At 41.3% G+C, this 24,956-nt stretch overlaps 1 protein-coding gene across 3 annotated transcripts in view; it reads left to right on the top strand.

Annotated features, from left to right (window-relative positions):
- Window positions 1-10,302: 10,302 nt before the first annotated feature.
- wdr26a (WD repeat domain 26a) overlaps window positions 10,303-24,956 on the top strand; it is a 33,770-nt gene continuing 19,116 nt past the window's right edge. For 2 of the 3 annotated variants that reach the window (XM_046400869.1, XM_046400871.1), the window contains exons 1-10: window positions 10,304-10,981; window positions 12,126-12,225; window positions 12,423-12,479; window positions 13,570-13,706; window positions 15,067-15,164; window positions 15,339-15,495; window positions 15,763-15,901; window positions 16,014-16,154; window positions 23,284-23,403; window positions 24,259-24,404. In XM_046400869.1, the coding sequence (XP_046256825.1) occupies window positions 10,695-10,981; window positions 12,126-12,225; window positions 12,423-12,479; window positions 13,570-13,706; window positions 15,067-15,164; window positions 15,339-15,495; window positions 15,763-15,901; window positions 16,014-16,154; window positions 23,284-23,403; window positions 24,259-24,404 (1,382 nt within the window). In that variant the 5' untranslated portion in view covers window positions 10,304-10,694. Of the gene's footprint in view, window positions 10,982-12,125; window positions 12,226-12,422; window positions 12,480-13,569; window positions 13,707-15,066; window positions 15,165-15,338; window positions 15,496-15,762; window positions 15,902-16,013; window positions 16,155-23,283; window positions 23,404-24,258; window positions 24,405-24,956 lie in introns of all 3 variants that reach the window. The other variant, XM_046400870.1, reaches the window with a different exon arrangement.

Genomic DNA, 24,956 nt, shown 5'->3' with positions numbered 1-24,956 from the left:
CAAGGAGGTCATAGTGGATTACAGGAGGTCCAGGAAGACTGAACCCATCTGTATACTTGGGGAGGCGGTGGAGCATGTGGACAGCATAAAGTTCCTGGGCATCCACATTTCCACTGACCTCTCCTGGTCAGTGAACACCTCTCACCTGGTGAAAAAGGCCCAACAATGGCTTTTTTTTTCTCAGGAAGTTGAAACAGACTGGGCTGTCTTCTCAGCTGCTCGCGAACTTTTACAGGGCCACAATTGAAAGCATCCTGTGTCTCAGTGTGACTGTGTGGTATGGCAGTTGCACAGCAGAGGACAGGAAGGACTTAGCCCAGGTGGTGAGGGTTGCACAGGGGATTGTGGGCTGCCGTCTACCGGATCTGGACTCAGTTTACACTGCCCGAGTCCAAAAGACAATGTTGTTGGAGGGGGAGGGGTTGAGGCTGAAGTCCACGGTGGTGAAGAGGGGTGGGGCAGTAGTCAAGGAGGTGTGATGACCCCCAAAGAGGTGTTGGAGGTGTGGGAATTGTCCACAACATCAAACCTGATGAAGAACAGGTTTAATTTGTTGGCCTCTTGTTGGTCTCCTCCCATCACTGCCGCAGTCTTTGTTCCTTGACCAGTAATGCTTCTCATCCCATTCCACACTTGCCTGGTATTGTTTTAGGCCAGTTTGCTCTTCAGCTTCCTCCTGTACTGCTCCTTGCTGTCCTTGATCTTGTCCCTCACCTCAATCTGCGCTCTCCTCATCGCCTCCCTGCCCCTCTTCCTGAAGGCAGCCTTCTTCCTATTCAGGGCCTATTCTGGTCACCCATGGTTTATTGTTGGGGAAGCAGCTAATGGTTTTTGTGGGGACTATATTATCCGTGCAAAAATTAATATAATCCGTAATACACTCCGTGAGCATGTGAATGTTGTTGTGATCTCGGGTCATGCGCTCTGGAGAACAATAGAGCGGCCTATATGTAACCCATAAAGCTGAATTAGAGTGACTAATCGTTTAGAAACCCCTTCTGACATACACCTAGTCATAAGTTCCTGAGTTCGAACTCCGAACGAGCACGGACATTGGCTGCGTGCCAGCCATCCCTAAAATCCGAGGTGACGTCACTCAGGTAATAAAAGGTCACTGCGACCATCAGCCTTTGCCTTTTTCCTGTGCGTGCTGTGTCCAAACTGCCAAAAGGGAGCAACAATCAGACGTTTGATTATCATCATCTTAGATCCCGGGTCACAGTTCTGCAACTCGCAGGCCGAGAAACAGACTGCTGTATTTTTTCTGTAACTGTCCTTTTTTCTTCTTCCGACGTGGATCGCTGGGCAATCAGCTGATCGCACGTTAACGAGCTGCGCGCCGACTTTGTTAAGGACGAAACAAAGTTTGTTAACTTCTTCAACGGTGATTTTCTCCGCTGCCGGCGAGAGATCAACACTCCGCATCATCTGAGATAACGGACCACCAGCATCCCGCCGAGGACGACGCTGCAAACGTTTAAGCGGATCATTATTTCAAACTCCGAAAGATCGGAGCAACGCAAAGTAAGAGGCTTATGTCTGGGCAGAGATAGTGTAAAGTAGGGTTGTTTACCCATGATTTCCTGTAACTTTTAAGTGCTGCATTCATTGATTTTGTTTTCCAATCGGTCACTTCCGCCGTTTCAGCGAGACCGCGAGTCACCGGTTAAAGGACCAATAGCTGAGCAGATAAGCTCCGGTTCACTGACTCCGTTATTGTGTGGTGATACGCGAGTTTCAAAAGAATTAGAGTGGATTCTTTTATTGGGTTGTGTTTCTTGTATTTTTATTTCTATCTTTCCTCACATTCTTCTTTCTGAACGGTGAGACGAAAGTCCGAGCATGCGATCACGAGCCGTAAAAACAGGGTACGTGGCGCTCAAAGGCTTCCGCCCATTGTTCTCGTCTGTGACCATACAAGCAACATTACATGGGTTATCACCAACTTGGCTCTGAATAATACGGCCGGCGTATTCTTCTGTCCTTGGGCCAATATTATTCAGCCTGTATATGCTCCCCATTGGTGATATTATTAGGAAACACTCCATACATTTTCATTGTTATGCGGATGACACACAATTGTACTTATCAATGAAACCAGATGAAACAAATCAGCTAGTCAAGCTTCAGGCATGTCTTAAAGACATAAAAACCTGGATGACCAGCAACTTCCTACTTCTAAATTCAGACAAAACTGAAGTTATTGTTCTGGGCCCCGAACACCTTAGAAATAAATTATGCAGTGATATTGCATTGATAGATGGCTTAGCCGTGGCCTCAAGCTCCAATGTAAGAAATTTAGGAGTTATCTTTGACCAGGACATGTCCTTTAACTCGCACATAGCAAATATTTCAAAGACTGCATTCTTTCACCTCCGCAATATCGCAAAGATTAGCCACATCCTGAGTCAGAAAGATGCAGAAAAATTAGTCCATGCATTCATTACCTCTAGACTGGATTACTGTAACTCCCTTCTATCAGGCTGCCCCAGTAAATCCATAAAGACTCTCCAGCTAATCCAGAACGCTGCAGCACGACTACTGACAAGAACCAGCATGAGAGACCATATTTCTCCTGTTCTGGCTTCTCTACATTGGCTACCTGTAAAATTCAGGATAGATTTTAAAATTCTCCTCCTCACTTATAAAGCCCTGAACGGTCAGGCACCATCCTATCTTAAAGAGTTAATAGTACCCTATTATCCCACCAGAACTTTGCGTTCCCAAAATGCAGGGCTACTTGTGGTTCCTAGAGTCCTCAAAAGTAGATTGGGAACCAGAGCCTTTAGTTATCAAGCTCCTCTACTATGGAACCATCTTCCGGTTTCGGTCCGGGAGGTGGACACCCTCTCTATATTTAAGAGTAGACTAAAAACTTTCGTCTTTGATAAAGCTTATAGTTAGGGCTGGCCTAGGCCGGCCCCTAGTTATGCTGCTATAGGCTTAGACTGCCGGGGGCCCTCCCATGACGCACTGAGCTCTTTCTTCCTCTCCCTCTCCTTCTGCACACATTCATGTCCCATTAATGCATATTACTAACTCAACTTCTTCCCTGGAGTCCCTGTGCTTTCTTGTCCCGCAGATTCCTATCGATCATGACTGAACCTCCTGCTGCGGTCCTGCTGTCGTCCTGCTCAAAACCTACTGCAATTACTACTGTTTAGTCATAATCTGATTTAAATCTGTTACGACTCTGTACAGCTACTACCATTATTGTTACTACCATTGTTATCAAAATCACCATAATACCTTCTGTATACTTCAATGTCATTATCATTATCTACATTCCGATACTTCTGGCATTATTACTGCTGCTATGCATCCGGGTGCCCCCTGTGCTCAGCAAGGACCAGCGATTCACGGGCTGGTCCCGGATCATTTGGCGTCGGGTTGCATGGAAAGAGGAAAAATGGTCTACTTGAGGCAGTTGTGGATCAGCGGTTAGGGTGTCGGACCCGTAACCGGTGGATCGCTGGTTCGAGTCCCCGTACCGGTGTCCATGGCTGAGGTACCCTTGAGCAAGGTACCTAACCCCCACTGCTCCCCGGGCGCTGCACGCGGTCGCCCACTGCCCCGGGTTTGCTGTGTGTGTGTGCACGTCACTTGGGTGGGTTAAATGCAGAGCACAAATTTCGTTGGAGTGAGTTCCCTCCAATGACAAAATATGTCACTTTCATTTCACTTTCACTTTCATCTCTGCTTGTGTGCTCCTTCTCTCACACCCCACCCCCTCTGCCTCTCTCCCTCTCTCGCGCTCTCTCTCTCTCTCTCTCTCTCTCTCTCTCCTTCTCTCTCCTTCTCTCTCAACCCAACCGGTCAAGGCAGATGGCCGCCCATCTTGAGCCGGGGTCTGCTCCGAGGTTTCTGCCTTCTAAAAGGCAGTTTTTCCTCGCCACTGTCGCCAAGTGCTTGCTCAAGGGGGAATGTTGGGCTCTCTCTATTTTACAATTTAATTAAAGAGTTTGGTCTAGACCTGCTCAAATTGGAAAGTGTCATGAGATAACTTTTGTTGTGAATTGGCACTATATAAATAAACTGAATTGAATTGAATTCTGTTGTCATTTTGGGTTTTGCTGAGTCATCACTTGCGTGTGACTAGTTGTTTTGTTTGCTGAGTCATCCTTCATGTGGTCGCTCATCCTGGTGTGCTGACCCCCCCCTCATGTAGTCCTCCACCATTTTGGTTGTAGTTTCCCCACTCGCCATTTTGGTTGTAGTTCTCCACTCATGTGGCCATCCGCCACCTTAATTGTAGTCAGCCACTAGCTTGTCGTTGTTAGCTGCTATGTTGTTAGCCGCTATCTTGCTAACCGCCATTTTGTTTGTTTTTAGCCGCTAGCTTGTTAGCCGCTACCTGGCTAGCTTGTTAGCCTCCACCTTGTTTGTTGTCATCTGTCTCTCTCTCACACACACACACACACACACACACACACACACTCCTGTATATATGCACACCTATGTATAGATATACTCTTGCTGCTGTACCTGTGTTATCCCTAGTTAATGGTTAATGTGTGTTGATAAAACTTAGATTATAATAGTGTTTATTACAAAGTGATACTTATCTATGGATGGTTGTTGCTGGTTAATAAATCCTGTTATAGTTTAACCTGTCGTTGTCTGTGGTTATTGTGTATGTACTTGTAATAACAGCTGAATTCATGACAGCCAGTCCTCGGATTCATCCTTCACAATTTTAAGAGACTGTTTTTCCTATTAATTAATTTGGCTATTGGTCCCTTGGTCCCATACACTGATTTTTGCTTCAGTGATTATTCCCCATAATCATTGACTCTTTTGCCAATAACCAAATTGCTCCTACAAGTGCACAACAATGTCCTCCCCATGTGCATCACAGAAATCTTTCCAGTCAGTTGCCTCAAAGTAACCCTACAGGGTCTCCATAGCCTCCTGTTCGGTGGCCACCTCCGAACAGTTCTTGTGGTCACTGGTTGTCGCTGACCTGTAGGGATGTACTGGGGCTTGAGGTAAACTAGGTTTTGGTCTGATTTGCCCAAGGGGAGGAGAGCTATGGTACTGTATGCTTCCTGCTGGGGGCAGCCGTGGCCTAGAGATTGGAGAAGCGGCTTGTGATCAGAGGGTCACCGGTTCGATTCCCCCACTGGATGGGCAGAAAAAATTTGGATGTGGTGGAGTGATTAATGCGATAAAAAATGCTCCCCCCCTTCATTAGCCGGCTTACTTAACCCCCAAATATGCTCCCCGGGCGCTTGATGCTGCCCACTGCTCCTGTGTGTGTTTCACTGCATGTAATTTGCCGGGTGTTGAGCGTGTGTGTTCAACTAAGGATGGGATAGATGCAGTAGTAAAATTCAGTATGTGTGTATGTAAAAAATATATATATATTGCCAATAAAAGTTGATTCTTCTTCTTCTTCTTCACATTAGCATACAGCAGATCCATTGTTTTATTTTCCCTTGTTCTGCAGTCCACAAACTGCAAAATTTCCAGATATAGATGAAGACATCAGGATTCTGAGTCTGAAGTCTGCCGGTCGCGGAGATGATGACGTTAGCAGCCCGCGTCGCGTCGGCAGTTGGTGGAATGTAAACACAGAGAATGATGGCGTGTGAAAACTCACGGGGCGAATAATATGGGCGAAGTCCTACTGCCAGCAGCAGTGCAGCGAAGACAGCGGAAAGAGCGACGTGGATACACGCCAGCCACTGCAGGAAGGTGCCAGAACCAGCAGACAACGTTCTTCAAGATTAATCAGCTCATAAAATCACTCACCCACACACACATAGTGAGACAGCAATGACCAGCTCAGCTGAATGGTGTAAGCCAAGCGCTGCCACAGCTGCTACGGTGAATCACACAATGCACATACATAGCTCCAGAGATAACACACTATGCGAGGCATCGTGGAGTGTCCAACGAGGAACATCGAGGGATCGCCAATTAATCATTGGAAAATTCTTACTACCAGTTGTAATTGTAATATCCATAATGCTAATCATATTATGTTGTATTATCCCCTGTTCAAGAAGGATAATTTCTTCTATGATAGATTCATCATTTACTATGGTACATGTTACTGGAGAATATAGTGCCCAGATGATGATAGTGACATTGATGAAAATAATGTGTAACAATAATAACCTATTCTAAATGATGTGTAGAATTGAAGCTGGTTGTATTTTCTTCACTGATATATGAATAGTTTATCACAGATGATAGAAAGGGGGGAGTGGTGGTGGAAATTTTGTATGCTTTGTAGTAACAATGATATAATGTTTTGCTTTTACTTTATACTTGATGTAGTTGATCTGTAGCTTTAGTTGTGTAGTGTTATAGTGACTAAGTAATGACCTGGTGAACTGACTGTTATTAATAACATCCTGGGTAAAGCAAAAGGCAGGAAGAGATCTACATATCACAAGAGATAATGCCTAGTCATAAAACCCTGAATCGGGGCACAACAGGTATTTCATCCTGTCTGTTTCCCGTCAACCTGCGAAGTAATGTTTTGAAGCTCCAAACAAAGGACCAAAGACACATCAGAAAGTTATAAAATGGGATGAAGTCTTCAGTGGGGCACTCTAAATTGCTTATTGCCGTGTGGTTCTGTGTGTTGCCTTCTCTCTACAGAGAGAGATTAAAACATTTTGGTGCATGCTACCTTTCCAGGTTTGTTGTGTTTTTCCTTTTCTTGACTCACTACAGGCAGGAAAGAAATTGCTGTAGCACTGCAATATCAGTATGATTTTCATCACTGAATCTCATGTACGTAGATAAATAATACATTTATTAGGCAGATCTGCGCAGAATTGATCACTGATCATTGATTGTTGCACAGTGCATGCCAGTTCGACCTCTGTCTGACTGTCTTAATCTCAATTTGCTCTGATGTCATACACGCGTGAGCAACGATAATACCACAAGATCAAGGGCTGCAGTTGCTCTCCACCGAATGCAAAACCCAGGACATGAGGGGAAATGCCTGCATGTCGCCCGTTCCAAGAGCTGACTGATTTAGAAGCTGACTCAAAAATATGACGTTTTGTACATAATTTTGTTTTTTGTTGAATTGGAGAGATTTTAGTTTTATTTGTATGACTTTGAAGATTTATTTAAATTTATTTAACATTTATTTAAATATTAAATAAATATAAAAATTAATATTATATATATTAATATTAAAACTATTTCAATTTATTTAACAGAATACATGTTGGGTGGCTCATGGTGACATTCAGCAGTAGTAAAGAGAATCAATACATATCATAGTTGTATGCATAGGCCTGTATTAATACTGAATTGATTTAATGTTTAAGTGTTTGCAAACAGATAAACTTGAGAGTAGGTTGTGAAGATTATTATCTGTGCACAGAAAAGAGAAATGAAATTCAGAACAACAATTTTCATGATTGATAATCTGTCAGATATTTAGGGTTTTTGTTTTTTTTTTTTTTGCTATTTATGCAATTTGAGAATAGTGTGCTCAGCTGATTTACAAACAGTAGTTATCTGATATGATTCTCTTTTACATACATTTGTGTAAAATTTAGTGTAAATGTCAAAGCCATGGTTTTCTTTATTTACAATGTCCACATGTCAATCACAAACCACCAAATTTTGTAATTTAAGTTGTTTTATTTCCAAGGATGAGCAGTACTTAATACCCCAAACACAAAGTTAAACAGAAAACATTTATTGCGTGAGAACCAGATAGGAATAATAACTGGTTGGGGAAATGTCTTTTTTTTTAAATGAAGGAATCTCCTTTTAAAAGCAGAATTAAGAACAATGTTAAAATTTAACAGTCCAAGAGCTCACGACCATGCTCCAGCCATTGTCCTCCTGCAGTGTTAGCGCTGTCCTTTCCGCCACACCAGTTAGCCCCCGCGGGTCGTCCTCCACTCTATTTAGCCTGAACATCTCACTGCTGCTCGTGCTGCTCCCATCCCTCACCCGGCCTCCACCTCGGCTGAACTGCTCCCAGCGACGTTCGTGGGCCTGGAACACAGGAGATGGCCAGCCGTCTATTCTACAAACACAGGGTGCACTTTCTCTGGTTTGAGGGTTCGTCTCAGCCTGCAGCCAACAGTGCATCAGTCAGGGACTCAGCTTTTGGTCAGAAGCTGCTTCTGCCACTTCACATCCTAAGACCTCCAATATGTTGCTGGTGTCTCTGGTCAGCCCTCCAGGTCTTCTACCACTGCTGCTTCCTGGTGTGTCAGCGTTAGAAGAAGCACACGCATCTGGCTACCTGGCCTGCCTATCAATCAGTCTGTGGGCCTGTTGTAACAGCCGATTGCATGGTGCAGCTGTCATTCAAAAGGTTGCATTCACTGCCTAAAACCATATCCGGACATTTCTAAGGCATGCATATAATCAACTCAAATCAAACAAACTACACTCCAATAATAACCACAACAGTCCTAACTGAAAAGGGTCCAAAAAATGTGAAAATAGATTGATAAACAAACATGCAATTAAACCAAATACACAAAACACGGCACATAATAGAAAACAAATATAGCAAGCAGTGTATGACACTCAGCATGACATAAACATAAACTTTAATGTCACAGATTGCCATATAATAGTTAGTAAGCAAGGAGCTGTGTACAAGCAGATAGAGAGAGAGAATGAACATTCCAGAATGCCACTCCAATGGAGGTCACTAGTGCCAATAAACAGGAAAGAAAAGCCACAACACTAACAAATGCTCTGGAAAAAGCCCACACAGACAAGGCAGCAAAAGGTTTATCTGCAGAAGAAACAGTTACATTGATGGAGACTATTGTAAAAGCTATAGATGGGAATCACATTGACGATGGAAGAAGTTAGCAGTCAGATACAGAAGCACAACACCATGCTAGTTTTGATAGCCAAAACAGTGCAGAGGAACTGAAAGGAGCTGAAGGAATATAAGATGAAATGGAACTGCTCCAAAAGGAAAATGAAAACATGAGGGAACACATTTTGAGAAAAAAAAAAGAAAAATACAAAAGAAGATGGTATCTTCGTATTAAAGATAAAAAAGAAAAAGTCATTCATCAATGGCGGGCGCATACCAAAGGCAACAGCTGACAGCTGAGCTTATGTTAAACTAGCATACTCAATGCAAGAGTTCTGATTATGGGATTCACATCTCATGACTTTTCTTCTCCGCCTCCTACAGTTCTTCAGGAAGGACAAAACAGACATTTCCTTTCTTAATACAAAGGGACTCTGTTAAACACAAAGCTGTTTTCCTGTTTTGTAAATGGCAGAAACTTAATTGTATATTTCTTCAAGAAACCAACTCTCACACATTGGATGTTAAGTTTTGGAGTCAACAATGGGGTGATAAGATCTTAGTCATGGTACAAATCACTCAGCAGGAGCCGCCATATGCCTCAGCAAATAGATAAGATAATAAATGTTAAGGCAGACAGCAACTGACATTGGGTAGCATGTGTGCTGGAAATTGATAGTGTTGTCATTATCCTGATCAATGTGTACAGACACAATGATCTGAAAAACAAACAGATGTTTTGTCCAGTGGCAACAGTTATCAGGGAATTAAATACATTTATATATTATTATTTGTTCCACAGTGAGGAAATTAGCATTGTTGCAGCAGCACAAGGACAGCAATAAGGTACATTTGACTAAAACATATAAAAGCTATATGCTAAAATTATAAAAAGTAGATTTTTAATATTTACAACTAGATTCAACTAAATTCCTTTCCATCGAAGAAAAATTACCCAAAGGACAAATATACACGATATAAGTGAGAAAGTGAAAACTTACATTAAATGTTACTGTATTGCACGTCATCTGTTGAGGTTATTGCACATATTTATTGTACACATAGTTATTGTTGTGAAGCTATTGCACATATAGTTGTCGTAGCGGCGCTACAGAAGGGCCCTGGAACCCTCCTGCCGTGAGATGACAGTGCTACCCACTGCACCACCATGCTACCCAAGTACTTTTTCACTTAATTAGAAAAACAGTTTAGAGGGGTTCCAGGTTTTAATCCCGCTCTGGGCCGTGCTGTGCCGAGTTTGCATGTTCTCCCTGCGTGGGTTTTCTCCGGGTACTCCGGCTTCCTCCCACAATCCCAAAAACATGCACATTAGGTTAATTGGCTACTCTACATTGCCCCTAGGCGTGAGTGTGTGCGTGTGTAGTTGTCTGTCTTTTTACAGATATGTATTTCATTTATATGTAACAAGCTTTTTGTCTCCATCCCCTGCCTATTGTAAAGATGAGTGGAGGACTCCTGTATTGTAGGCCGACAGCGTCTCGTAGCGGCGACGCAGCCCACGCAAAAGACGTAAAGGAATTTCCGTTGACGTCACTTCAAATGTCCATAACAGGGCCGCAGCTATCTGAGAGCAACAATAACAAGCTGTCCCCAGTAACTTCAGCGCGGCGTCAACGGAACTGACAGTGCGAAATTCCATCGAGTTTCACAAAATGCGGCTGTCGAAATAAATTCGGTCTCTGTTTGTTCGTCGTCCGAGTTCAAAATCGGGTTATATTCGCGGTAACTGTCGCGTACCAAAGACGGAGGCTCGGCCGCAGGGGGAACAGGGCAGTTCGGGGCTGCATCTGGGTCAGTGGGCCTGTCGGCCTGCTGTGATAGAGGTTTTGCTCTCCCCACAGTGCCTCGTTGCGCCGGTCATTGGTCTATAGAAATACATTTTAACACCAGCATAAACTGTGGTAACATGCAGGCTAACGGAACAGGACAAGACCGAGATTCAGAAGTGTCCTGCCACACCATTGCGCAGAACGGCGAGTCGTCCTCCACGGGGGTAGCTCACTCTAACGGACTTGTGTCAGTGACCAACAATGGAAACAATGTGAGCAACAACAACAACGGAGTGACTGCCCAGTCTGCGTCTAACAACAGCAACAACACGTCGGATGGCGTCAAAAAGAAGAAGCGGCTGTCCCAGTGTGAGGAGGATGTTATCAGGCTAATAGGACAACATTTACACGATTTAGGTCTCAAGTAAGTTTAGACACGGTGTCATCCTCGTCGTCATCATCATCATCGTCCAGGCGAGCCAGCTGTCAAATGAATAATCTGACCAAATTAGTGATGCAGTCACGATGACCTGCTGTGGACGTGATGTCTTCTTACTGATGAAGGGAGAAAATATCCCAAAACTCACGGGCACTTTGTTGCCATTGTAATTTACATTTCAGCAAGGCGCTTAATTCATTTAAATAATGCACAAGTATCCGGCCTCGCAGGCTGATTGTGCCTGTATCTAACCAAACAAGGAGATACGTTTTCATAGATTTTCATGTTCGGGATGGCGGTTTAACGGTTTCAACGGTACGATGATTTCTTTAGAAATTCATGCAGGTAGTTGAATATATGTTCGGAAAATATAAGCACATACACCACTATGTCCGTGGTGTAGTGCAAGATTGTTGACGGGTAGGCTAATTTTCTGTCAGTGAAATTATTAGTTAATAAAAAGCATTGTGAGCTTGTGCTCAACTCATTTGTTTTCATCTCTTTTTTCACTGCGTGTACTGTAGATCATATAGTCCGTTCATTTTCAAGATTGGTACACCGTGTTTTGATTTGCCCCCCCAGGTGTTTATAGGGGGAAAAGAAAGTGATTTAAAATCAATGTTATAAAATCACAGGTTATGCATCTCTATTTTGGTGTGGTGGGTGTGAGGTGAAATGCCCTTTAAGGATGTAGAATTCCTAATTATTTTTCAAAATCTGAGCATGGTGGGCAGAGTGACTGAGAAAGTCATGTCAAGTCAAATGTTGACTATACAATATGGTAAAACACAGTAGGTTTTTACTCTTGGCCTGTGGCCCACAATTGAGTTTCAGTTTAGGGCCCCCCAACGGGAAAAAGTTTGGGCACCACTGGTATACACTGATTGTATAAATCATGTATATTGTATAGATCATGAGCTAAAAATCAAATCTGAGGCTCAGCCCAATTGGTGCATAGTGTCGCTCAGTTGATATTGATTCATGTTATCTATCAGTACTTGACATGGCAAGAGTGTACAGACTATTCATTGAGTTTCAGTCATTTTGGTAAAAGTAATGAGTGCTGAGCTTTTCTGAGGTCACCGATTGATGTGAATTGATTTTTGTGTGCTGTGTACACTGATTACAGTCAGACGGTGGACCTCCTGATGCAGGAGTCTGGCTGCAGGCTGGAGCACCCATCAGCCACCAAGTTTCGCAATCATGTCATGGAAGGAGAGTGGGACAAGGTGGTTTCAAAATGGAAATCCATTCTCTTAGTCTTTTCTAGTAATTTATGTACTGTATTTAGACCAAATAGAATGAAGCATACGGGTTTAGCTAAAAAATATTTTCTGTGATTGAAGCCTCTGTTGTTCAGTATTGGTCCGCTAATGACTTCATCCATTTGATCTTTTAATTATTCTTTTTTCATGTCTTTATTCAGGCTGAGAGTGATCTGAATGAGCTGAAGGCATTGATGCTTTCCCCAAGTGCTATTGTGGTAAGTGGCAAGCCTAGCAATCGTCAGACTGCTAACAGGCAGTTCTGTCTCTGATACTGTTGTTGTCTCAGCAGCCATGAGCACAAAGCTCTGAACATAGGGACAAATTAAAAGAATTCTGCAGTAAACAATACTCAAGTTTATTTATTTGTGTCAGAACCACAGAATTAAAGAATATAAACTCGCTGCTTGGCTCCATTAAACCTCTGCCATTCTTTTTTCTATATTGCAACACCTGTTGTGCTCATTTGTTTACCATTCATTCACATTAAGAATTGGTTATGTGTAAGTACAGAAGTGTTAGAACTGCATTTTAACCCAGGGATCTGTTAGACCTGTAGGCCCCATGACAGTTGTCTGCCTTGTCTGTATCCAGCCTTGATGTTGGTGCCCAGCAGTCCAGATGATGTGCATTTGTGCAATATCATCAAGAAGAATGTATTGTACTATGGAGCCCTGAAGTGTTCTAAATTAAATGGATAAATAAGGCATTTTAAAATATTAATCAGTACAAAATCTAATGATGGTTATTTAGTGACCCATTACATGTTTAAATCTCATTTTATTATTTTACATCTTTTCATGCTGCTGCTTTTCACTGCAGTTTGTTATTTAATTCCAGCAGTTTTTGTTTTAGAATAAAGTCAGTTTTTGTTTTTATCATCAAGTCTTTGTCAGACAAGACGAACAGGGCAGAGCTAACTATGTGCTTGGCCAGTCGCTTCAACAGCCATATGGAAAGATTTCAGATATACCAGAGAGACACTGACAGACAAAGCAGGATGGAAATGTTGTTAAAAATCATATTGACAGTGTTATCAATGAATGCTTTATCGAAACAGCTGGAAGTGTGTTCCAACCATGTTATGCTAAGAAAGAAGGTTTTACAGTTTGATTAACTACTTGCTTCAGACATTCACCAGATGTACAGAACACAATTAATGAATGTTTAAAATAAACAAAAAATAAACCATACATTCAGTCATTTGTTGATTATGCTTAACAATCGATCATTTTATTATTATTATATATAAGCATTGTGTTTTGATATAATGGCTAAAGTCATATTATTCTTGGCCTTCTTGTGTAGCGGATGAAGTTCCTGCTGCTGCAGCAGAAGTATCTTGAGTATCTGGAAGATGGGAAGGTGTTAGAGGCCCTACAGGTCCTCCGAGCAGAACTCACCCCTCTCAAATACAACACAGAGCGGATCCACATCCTGAGCGGGTCAGTTCACCAGCTGACAGTCTGGAAGCTGAGACTGTTGATGAGTTTTCATTTCACTGCACTCAGAATGTGAAATATTGCTTGTTGTTTCGAAGCTGTTGCAGTAGAAGGTGTCGAATCCCTCTGAGAAATGACAGAAGTGATTTTGGCAGCCTTTCTGTTGACTTCGCTGTGTATGAGATGAACAGCACTGATTATAATGTGCATATTCATTGACAAGACTTTTTGAAGGCCATGTTGAAACAGCACTGAAGTTGTCATAACCTTTGTGAAAGAAGTCTGTCAGAAATTCATGCTTGGCAGGACATTCATGGAAATATCATAGAATATTAAAACATTAAAAGACAATCTATACACAGTGTTTTTATGTCCATTACTTTCCCTCTCAAGCGTCCTCCATTTTGTCAAACATAACAGTCAACACAGACTCCAAGACCAGAGCATGTGATGCACAGTCTCTTCTCTTTCCTCTCTTCATGTCTATGGGCAGCCTTTCAGATCATACAGGTCTCCTGCTGTCTGTATGTGTAATCACTGATTAAAGTTATCATTAATGATCCCAGCACTCCCAGTTTTGCTATGAGCTTTCTGGTTTCACTTGAAGCAATTACCCTCCCACTAAGATGGGGAGTTAAATCTGTATCTGTCCTATGTCTACTCAGCTGAGGGAATTTCTTCAAATTTGACACAAAAATCAACATGGACTCAAGGATGAAGTTATTAGAATTTGGTGGTCAAATGTCACTTTGACCTCAAGAAATCTGTTTTTGGGCATAAGTCAAGAATTCACTACACTAGACATACTACGACAAAATTTTGCTCACTGATCTACTAAGATAAAGTGATGACATTTTATATCCAAAAGGTCAAAGGTGAACTTCACTGTGACATTGTCATGTTAAACAATTTTCTGTTCATTATTCAACTTCTATACAGTAAGTCAGGTACTGAATTGGTGACTGATTGTACAGATCCTCTATGCTGCTGCATTGAAGAAGTGTGTTAATCGTCCATGTTTTAGAATTTGTAGCTTCTTTGTGCTGTCTTCTGTCAGAATCAGCTGCATTGGCCAAGCATGTGAACACATAAAATGAATTAGACTCTGGCTTTTATTGAATTCATTCAGAGTTTTTTATACATATATTGTTTGAGTCAGGTCAAACATAAATGTAAAATGCAACTTGTCTAGTTGGTGGAAGCATATAACCACAAGGCAATAATCCTAGTTTCTATAGTTATTGTGAAGGAGGGTCCTTCATTATATGAGATGCATGACGAGACAGGCCTGCATCATACACTTGGAAAGCTCACTGTAAAAGCAGGTGACAGTAGCTGAGAAAATGTCATCATGTGTTTGAAGGTACCTGATGTGTAGTCATGCAGAGGACCTGCGAACCAAAGCAGAGTGGGAAGGGAAAGGCACAATATCCCGAACAAAGCTCCTGGACAAGCTTCAGAGTGGGTGCAGTATGATTCACTGCCCAGTATACAGTGCTATCCTCAGAATATTTCCACACTGAGTCAGATGTTTACTGTAGTAGGTCACTATTTTGTAAAGTAATTAAAATCTATTTGTGTGTGTGTGTGTGTGTGTGTGTGTGTGTGTGTGTGTGTGTGTGCATGTGCGCACAGCATACCTGCCTCCATCAGTGATGCTGCCTCCTCACCGCCTTCAGACTCTGCTGAAGCAGGCAGTGGAACTGCAGAGGGAGCGCTGCCTCTACCACAATACCAAGTTGGATAGTGGACTAGACTCTGTGTCCCTGCTGCTAGACCATGCCTGCAGCCGGTATTGTACTGCTGCACCCAGGCTGATGGCACTTTTCTCTTTAAAAAAAAATCAAGTTCTGATTTCTAATTCACATTTACGTTGTGGTAACAGTAACACTACAGTAGAAATGTATTTGTGTCTTGGTGGAAGCAATATTTAATCCACTGAACCAACTAGAAGATGATGTTAAATATATTTTACTAGAATCAGTTCAGTTCCCGTTGTGAAGCTTGGTATCTGTGTGTGTGTGTGTGTGTGTGTGTGTGTGTGTGTTCTTAATCCTAGGAAACAGTTCCCTTGTTACACTCAGCAGATTCTCACTGAACACTGCAATGAAGTCTGGTTCTGCAAGTTTTCTAATGATGGTACAAAACTGGCAACTGGCTCCAAAGATACCACAGTCATTGTATGGCACGTGAATATGGTAATCAGTCAATTACTTGTCAGGAATTTAACTTTGGAACAAGAAAGATTAATCAGCAAATATGGGAGTTGAAATAGCTACATCATTGACTGGTTTGTCTGTTGGTTAACAGGAAACCCAGCAGTTGAAGTTAATGAAGACCCTGGAGGGTCATGCTTATGGTGTTTCATACCTGGCATGGAGCCCTGATGATTCCTATCTGATAGCCTGTGGTCCTGATGACTGCTCTGAGCTGTGGCTGTGGAATGTACAGGTACAATATCTCTTACACACAGGCAGTATGATGTGCATGTCGCCCAATCATTGGTTTCCCTCCTACTTGACTAAGTTGTGATCCACATTTTGAAAATATAAACAGAACACAAAAAACATAATTGAATAACAGCTGCTGTTAGTTGTGTGATGAACCTAAGTCAGCAGCAGGCCACTGGCCAGTCACAATTGTTTTGAGGAAGCCAGGGTCTTTCTGTATCATTTTAAAACAATTTAAACAGTCCAGGGTCTCTGTCATATTTTGTGCTTCATAGTGCACCCCAGAGCCTTTCTTTGTAGAGTTTGCATGTTCTCCTTGTGTCCGCTTCGGTTCTCTGTGAGTACTTTGGCTTCTTTCCCCACTCTAAAGATATGCAGGTAGTTAAATTGGTGACTTTAAATTGCCCATATGTGTGAATGTGAGCATGAATGGTATGTTTGTCTCCACGTGTCACCCCTTGTGATGAACTGGCAGCTTGTCCAGGGTGTACCCCACCTCTCACTCTATGATCTGCACGGGGTGCAGCAATGATGGATTATGGATGGATAGTGCGCCACATATTTTCAGCGTGAGACAGGTTTGGAATGTAGACAGTTCCGTCTAGTACCTGCACATCTGCTGTTGTAACACACATGAAGAATGTGGCTTGTCTGGGTGGCTGCAGATGTTGCTCCAAAATCTGTCTGTACTTTACAGTATTAATGGTGCCTTCACAGATGTGCAAGTTATCCACACCGTAGGCATGAACACACTCCAATAATATCATATTTGCTGGCTTTTGAACCTTGTGCCTTGTGCCAATAACACCAGCCCCTGAAGTAATAATCTTTGTGCGTGCGTGTGTACAATATATATATATACAGTGGTATGAAAAAGTTTGGGCACCCCTGATCATTTTCAGGATTTTCCTTTATAAATCATTGGTTGTTCGGATCAGCAATTTCAGTTAAATATATCATATAGCAGACAAACACAGTGATATTTCAGAAGTGAAATGTTTTAGTTTAGTTTAGTTAGTTTAGTTTAGTTTAGTTTAGTTTATAGGATTAACAGAAAGTGTGCAATAATTACTTAAACAACATTAGGCAGGTGCATAAATTTGGGCACCCCAACAGAAAAATGACATCAATATTTCGTAGATCTTCCTTTTGCAGAAATAACAGCCTCTAAACGCTTCCTATAGCTTCCAATGAGGGTCTGGAGTCTGGTTGAAGGTATTTTTGACCATTCTTCTTTACAAAAAATCTCCAGTTCAGTCAGGTTTGATGGTTTCCGAGCATGGACAGCCCGCTTTAAATCACACCACAGATTTTCAATAATGTTCAGGTCTGGGGACTGAGATGGCCATTCCAGAACGTTGTAGTTGTTCCTCTGCATGAATGCCTTTGTAGAGTTTGAGCAGTGTTTGGGGTCGTTGTGTTGTTGAAGTATCCAGCCCCGGCGCAACTTCAACTTTGTCACTGATTCTTGAACATTGTTGGCAAGAATCTGCTGATACTGACTGGAATCCATGCGACCATCAACTTTTACAAGATTGCCAGTACCTGCACTGGCCACACAGCCCCACAGCATGATGGAACCACCACCAAATTTTACTGTGGGTAGCAAGTGTTTGTCTTGGAATGCTGTGTTCTTCTTCCGCCATGCATACTGCCCCTTGTTATGTCCAAATAACTCAATTTTACATTCATCAGTCCACAGCACCTTATTCCAAAAGGAAGCTGGCTTGTCCAAATGTGCTTTAGCATACCTCAAGCGACTCTGTTTGTGGCATGTGCGTAGAAAAGGCTTCCGCCGCATTACTCTCCCATACAGCATCTCCTTGTGCAAAGTGCGCTGAATAGTTGAACGATGCACAGTGACACCATCTGCAGCAAGATCATGTTGTAGGTCTTTGGAGCTGGTCTGTGGGTTGAGTTTGACCGTTCTCACCATTCCTCGCCTCTGCTTATCAGAGATTTTTCTTGGCCTGCCACTCCGGGCCTTAACTAGGACTGTGCCTGTGGTCTTCCATTTCCTCACTATGTTCCTCACAGTGGAAACTGACAGCTTAAATCTCTGAGCCAGCTTTTTGTATCCTTCCCCTAAACCATGATGTTGGACAATCTTTGTTTTCAGGTCATTTGAGAGTTGTTTTGAGGCTCCCATGTTGCCACTCCTCAGAGAAGATGCAAAAGGGAGAACAACTTGCTACTGGCCACCTGAAATACCCTTTCTCATGATCGGATTCACCTGTGTATGTAGGTCAAGGGTCAATGAGCTTTCCAAACAAACTTTGTGTTCCAATAATTAGTGCTAAAGGTACTCAAATCAATAAAACAACAAGGGTGCCCAAATTTATGCACCTGCCTAATGTTGTTTAAGTAATTGTTGCACACTTTCTGTTAATCCTATAAACTTCATTTCACTTCTGAAATATCACTGTGTTTGTCTGCTATATGATATATTTAACTGAAATTGCTGATCCGAACAACCAATGATTTATAAAGGAAAATCCTGAAAATGATCAGGGGTGCCCAAACTTTTTCATACCACTGTATATATATATATATATATATATATATATATATATATATATATACACACACACACATCATTAACTCCATTAAAAAGTGCATAAGTGCAATCCCACAGTAATAATGCCTGAATCATTAATGTACAAGATGCTTCCTTTTCTTCCTGCCTCTGCCTATCTATTTATTATACTTTGCTGATTATTTTCTCCTTTAATTTATTATTTGTTCCAACTAATAGTGCAGACCTCTATGTTATAAAATATAATTAAAGGGAGAACCAGTAGATGTCTGAAACCATGAAATGTTTATACATTGAAAGACTTGAGTGATTACCAAAATACTTGCCAATTAGATTTCTGTCAGTAATTGACAATTAGTTTCAGCTGTACTTGTATATTTTCATTGTTTTATTAGCAAAAATCTTAATTTATAAAGGAACTTATTACTGAAGCTGTTAAAAAAATGTAATAAAGAAAAAAGGAGAAGGTGTAGTGGAGTGAAAGTAGGAAGGGGCAGGAGAAAGAGGAAGTACTCAAGTAAAGTACAAGCATCTTAAATTTGTACTCGTGCAAAGAGTTTAAAGAGTTTGGTCTAGACCTGCTCTAATTGGAAAGTGTCATGAGATAACTTTTGTTGTGAATTGGCGCTATATAAATAAACTGAATTGAATTGAATTGAATTGGTTGGGTAAGTGTACTTCATTACATTCCACCACTAGAAAATGCTAAAAACTCCTTTATAATATTACGGACTTTAATTGAAATCTTGTGTCGAGAGACTTTGATCTTAAACTGCTGGATTAACTAAGTTTTTCACGTCGCCCCATCCTTGCTTGTGAAGACTGAGCTTTTCAAGGATGTCCATTTAATAACCAATCATGATACTGTCACCTGTTACCAGTTAACCTGTTTACTTGTGGAATATTCCAAACAGATGTTTATCGAGCACTCCACAACTTTCCCAGTGTTTTGTTGCTCCTCTACCAATTTGTTTGAAACATGTTGCTGGTATCCTAAAGTCAAGCATTAAATGTGTTGTCTTTTTAGTGTTTTCAATTACAAACAAACAAACAAACAATATATGTCGGAAATGCTGTGAGATTTTACTTGATCAGTTTACACATTTTATTACCTTTGACATGTAACTGTTTACTTTGAATGAATTGATCTAAAGATTTTGACTTTAAGGTAATGTATATAGGTAAGTCTCAAAGTTTCAAAATATTGAAAATACTTTGTATTGCCAAATTCTTACATGCTTATTGATATAACAAAATAAAAGCGATTAACTGTACAGCACCAGATTAAATATATTTTTCCCCATAATTAACAACGACCAACAACCAGCTGTTACAGCCTTTGTTTATCTGTCACACAGTCCGCACAAACTAATTCTAAAGCAGCGTACTGTTTATGTGTTGTTGTTATCTCTGAAACTACAGTCTTTATAGTACAAGTACAAGTGTTTTCACAGAGTTTCTTGTTGAGTTACAGTGAAGTAATAACAAAAGAGGAAGATGCAAACTAAGAAGACTGTGACTTTGAAAGATATGAGCTTTTAAGACAGTTGAAACCTGATATTAGTGTCAAACTTTGTTTGAACCAAAAATCCTTTGATCCTCCAATGAAATAGAGAAATGTGTGCTTGGTAGACTCGGGTGCAGTGGGGCCCAACACAAGTGAAGGCTGCACCGAGGAGGGCCAGTAGAGAGGTGCAGGCAGATCAGCAAGTATATGAGTGAGGTCTCAACAGGGAATTAGACCTGGAGGTAATGAGGTGACCGGAGGTACAACAGTGTGCAATCATGTGGGGAAAAACTACAAACAAAAACACAATGGCAATGCTGCACTTATCCATGCATGAGAAATATGGGACATCGAAATATGAGAATATATGCACTGCCTCAAAGAGAGCTGAAAATGGTGAAACCCCTTACAGACTCAAATCCCGATTTTTTTTGTCTGAAACCTGATCAACTCAAATATCTTCACAGGAAGCTTTTTATTTCCAGGGTCCAAGTTAGTATATTTAGGAAAGACAGAAATAGATGAAAAGGATGCGGCTTACTTATCTAAGACCACATAAGGCAAAAACACATAGATACAGTTGCTAGGCTGGAGAAAGAAATAAAACATCTGGCATTCACTATAACTCTGTCACCTAAAATGTCATTTATATTGGTTGTCATATATAAACATCCATCTTCAGATGTTTTCTGTGAACGCTTTCAAGGAACTTATTGGCTTTTAATGTGAATTGGGCAGAAAAAAGAAGAAAAAAGGAAAAAGAGAAAGATTATCTGCTTATTACAGCATTGAAATCTTAATCTTAAAATGTTAATTGTGATATACATCCCTTTTAAAGACCATCATAGCAGAGTAGTAATGAATTTATCGTATTTAGTCAGCCACCAATTGTGCAAGTTCTCCCACTTAAAAAGATGAGAGAGGCCTGTAATTTTCATCATAGATATGCCTCAACTATGAGAGACAGAGTGGGGGGAAAGAATCCAGGAAATCACATTGTAGGATTTTTAATGAATTAATTGGTAAATTCCTCTGTAAAATAAGTATTTGGTTGCCTACAAACAAGCAGGATTTCTGGCTCTCACAGGCCTGTAACTTCTTTTTAAGAGCCTCCTCTGTCCTCCACTCGTTACCTGTATTAATGGTACCTGTTTGAACTCGTTACCAGTATAAAAGACACCTGTCCACAACCTCAAACAGTCACACTCCAAACTCCACTATGGTCAAGACCAAAGAGCTGTCAAAGGAAAAACTGTAGACCTGCACCAGGCTGCACTTAACATAACATCAGCAACATCCTCTGCCCTTCGACTCTCACATCGACTAAGGAAAAACTCCCAGAAAAACCTTTAACAGGAAAAAATGGAAGAAACCTCAGGGTGAGCAACAGAGGAGGGATCCCTCACCCAGGACGGGCAGACGTGCAATGGATGTTGTACAGGCAGGAAAGCAGTTACCAACATGAGAAATGACATTACTAAAAAGAAAAGTAAAACAAAATCTCATCTGTTTAGTTTCACTTTCTGCTACCACCTCAATATGATTTTAACATTTCACAAGTTATAAGAAAATTATAGTAATGAAAATTATAATGAACTGCGGTAACATTCATGTATTCTTTTTTTTTTATGTGATGTTGAGAATCACTATCCTATCAGTTCGATTTCGGCCCGTAGGGAGAACCACCCCGCCGATAGTCGGTACACAGAGGAATGACAGGCAGATGTCAACAATACACATTGGGTTGGTCATAGAGCCGGCTACAGTTCAACTTGAAGATCTGGATGGAGAGATACCTGCATGGAGAGATACCTGCAGAAAGATACAAGAAAGATACAGAAAATGGAAGACATACAAGACCACTGATAATCTCCCTCGATCTGGGGCTCCACGCAAGATTTCACCCCGTGGGGTCAAAATGATCACAAGAATGGTGAGCAAAAATCCCAGAACCACACGGGGGGACCTAGTGAATGACCTGCAGAGAGCTGGGACCAAAGTAACAAAAGCTACCATCAGTAACACACTACGCCGCCATGGACTCAAATCCTGCAGTGCCAGACGTGTCCCCCTGCTTAAGACAGTACATGTCCAGGCCCGTCTGAAATTTGCTACAGAGCCTTTGGATGATCCAGAAGAGGATTGGGAGAATGTCATATTGTCAGATGAAACCAAAATAGAACTTTTTGGTAAAAACTCAACTTGTCGTGTTTGGAGGAGAAAGAATGCTGAGTTGCATCCAAAGAGCACCATACCTACTGTGAAGCATGGGGATGGAAACATCATGCTTTGGGGCTGTTTTTTTGCAAAGGGACCAGGACGACTGATCCATGTAAAAGAAAGAATGAATGGGGCCATGTATCCTGATATTTTGAGTGAAAACCTCTTTCCATCAGCAAAGGAACTGAAGATGATATTTGGCTGGGTCTTTCAGCATGACAATGATCCCAAACACACCGCCCGGGCAACGAAAGAGTGGCTTCGTAAGAAGCTTTTCAAGCTCCTGGAGTGGCCTAGCCAGTCTCCAGATCTCCACCCCATAGAAAATCTTTGGAGGGAGTTGAAAGTCTGTGTTGCCCAGCGACAGCCCCAAAACGTCACTGCTCTAGAGGAGATTTGCATGGAGGAATGGGCCAAAATAATTGACCAAATACTTATTTTCCACCATAATTTGCAAATAAATTCTTTAAAAATCAGACAATGTGATTTTCTGGATTTTTTTTTCTCATTCTGTCTCTCATAGTTGAGGTATATCTATGATGAAAATTACAGGCCTCTCTCATCGTTTTAAGTGGGAGAACTTGCACAATTGGTGGCTGACTAAATACTTTTTTGCCCCACTGTAAATAACCTCTAACAATCAAGATCAATCCTATACTAGCACAATAAGAAAATAAATATGTAAATGATGGACTCCTGTGTTCAAGAAGAATGCCATAACCTCAGTTTCACAGTTGATAAATCTATTAGAGAGCTGCTTTTCCTGCTATATATTTAAGCTATTGCAGAATATATATATATATCACTATAGATAGCTAAGAGTGTGTGGTGTCTGATCATTTTTCTCTCCTGGGCTCTGGTGTGTAGACAGGGGAGTTACGGACAAAGATGAGTCAGTCTCATGAGGATAGCTTGACCAGTGTGGCCTGGAATCCAGATGGCAAGCGCTTTGTCACTGGTGGTCAGAGAGGCCAGTTCTACCAGTGTGTGAGTATTTTTCATAGCACACTCTGTGCTGTCAGTGCTCACAGGTTGTCAACATAAATACTTACCATGCGTTTACATCACACTCACTTACATTAACATAACCAGACCAATCCAGTTTACAGTTGTAATAAGGCTGTCCTGAAATTGACATGCACTTTGAAAATGAAGAGGTATCACCTCACATAATGCTAGCTACATAAAGCATTGGATCTAACTGTGATCTGTTACTCACTTATTAAACTTGTCTATACTCACAAAGTCTTATTGCCTCTCCTACCTCATATTTAGTTGGCAGAAAGGATCCATTGGTCATCAGCAGAGAGGCACAGCATTATTACCAATCTGTCTCATTGTGTTCAACATTAGACTTCAGTATATTTAAACATTAGACAAAGCATTGAGTTGAAACAAAGTGTCTGTTAGTCAACTATTTCTATACTAAGTTAATCATTTAAGTACGTTTTTAATCAAAAATAACAATTGCTCGCTTCTTCTGTCATTTTTGGTTTTCCAGGGGGAGAGAACATAGGGTTGTGACCTAAAAATTGAACCGTAAAGCCCTTAAGATTAAAATTTTAATATGATTCTAACTTCTTTGAAATGTTTCTTGCTCTAATGGTTACATTTTTTATTTTAGATCCAACCATGAGATGTTGATTTAATAGTCAGGACTAGATTATTATGTTTACGTCCTCTTCCCTGCTGTCAGAGGACACCATTGAGCCATTCACAGTCAAAAGGTGTTTTGCCGGTTTTCAGTAACACTGATAAACTGACTGCTGGATGTGGGATTCCCTGCAGCAGTCTGGTGCTGGTGGTGTTTCTGAATGCATTTTGTTTCCTCCTGACTTCCAGGATTTGGATGGAAACCTGCTGGACTCATGGGAAGGAGTTCGGGTGCAATGCCTATGGTGTCTGAGTGACAGCCGGACCGTCCTCGCATCAGACACCCACCAACGCATCCGCGGATACAACTTTGAGGACCTGACGGACAGAAACATGTAAGTCACCACCCTGACTGGACTGAGGAACTTCAGCAGCCTCTTCTCCTGCTAAGAGCACAAAATGTGACTCTTTCATCATCACAGCAATCGAAGCAAACATGGGATTTTTGTCACATGTTGAACATGTCCCTAAAAAACATTTGCATGCATTGATGGCCAAAGAGTAGTATATTTTGCTGGTTATGGGATTGTCATTCTTTCTATAATAGAATGATTTGAAAGAATGAAGGGAAAGAAAAAAGTCTATCTTCCATCCTAAAATCTTGCTCTGAATTGATTTTGAAAGATTCTGAAAAATCAGTTTTGTGTGTTGTTAATAGCATTATATCAGGACAAAAAAGGCAAGTGGAGCACTGAACTCCAGCACCACAATACAAGCCAACAACAAATGAACATACTGCACCACTTAACAAAAGTTAAATGAGAAAATAACTTGGTCCACAGTCTGTTTCTCATCAGAGGCTTTGGGAATAATGATGGTTTCACCTGTACGAGCTTGCCTTGTAGCAGAGAGAGACAGTGATGAAGACCATGATGTTGTTTTGGGCC

This window comes from Scatophagus argus, chromosome 9 (assembly GCF_020382885.2).
Source record: "Scatophagus argus isolate fScaArg1 chromosome 9, fScaArg1.pri, whole genome shotgun sequence".
Taxonomy (NCBI): domain Eukaryota; kingdom Metazoa; phylum Chordata; class Actinopteri; family Scatophagidae; genus Scatophagus; species Scatophagus argus.
The sequence above is the reverse complement of the archived record's forward strand: the minus strand, read 5'-3'. Positions and strand labels throughout refer to the sequence as shown.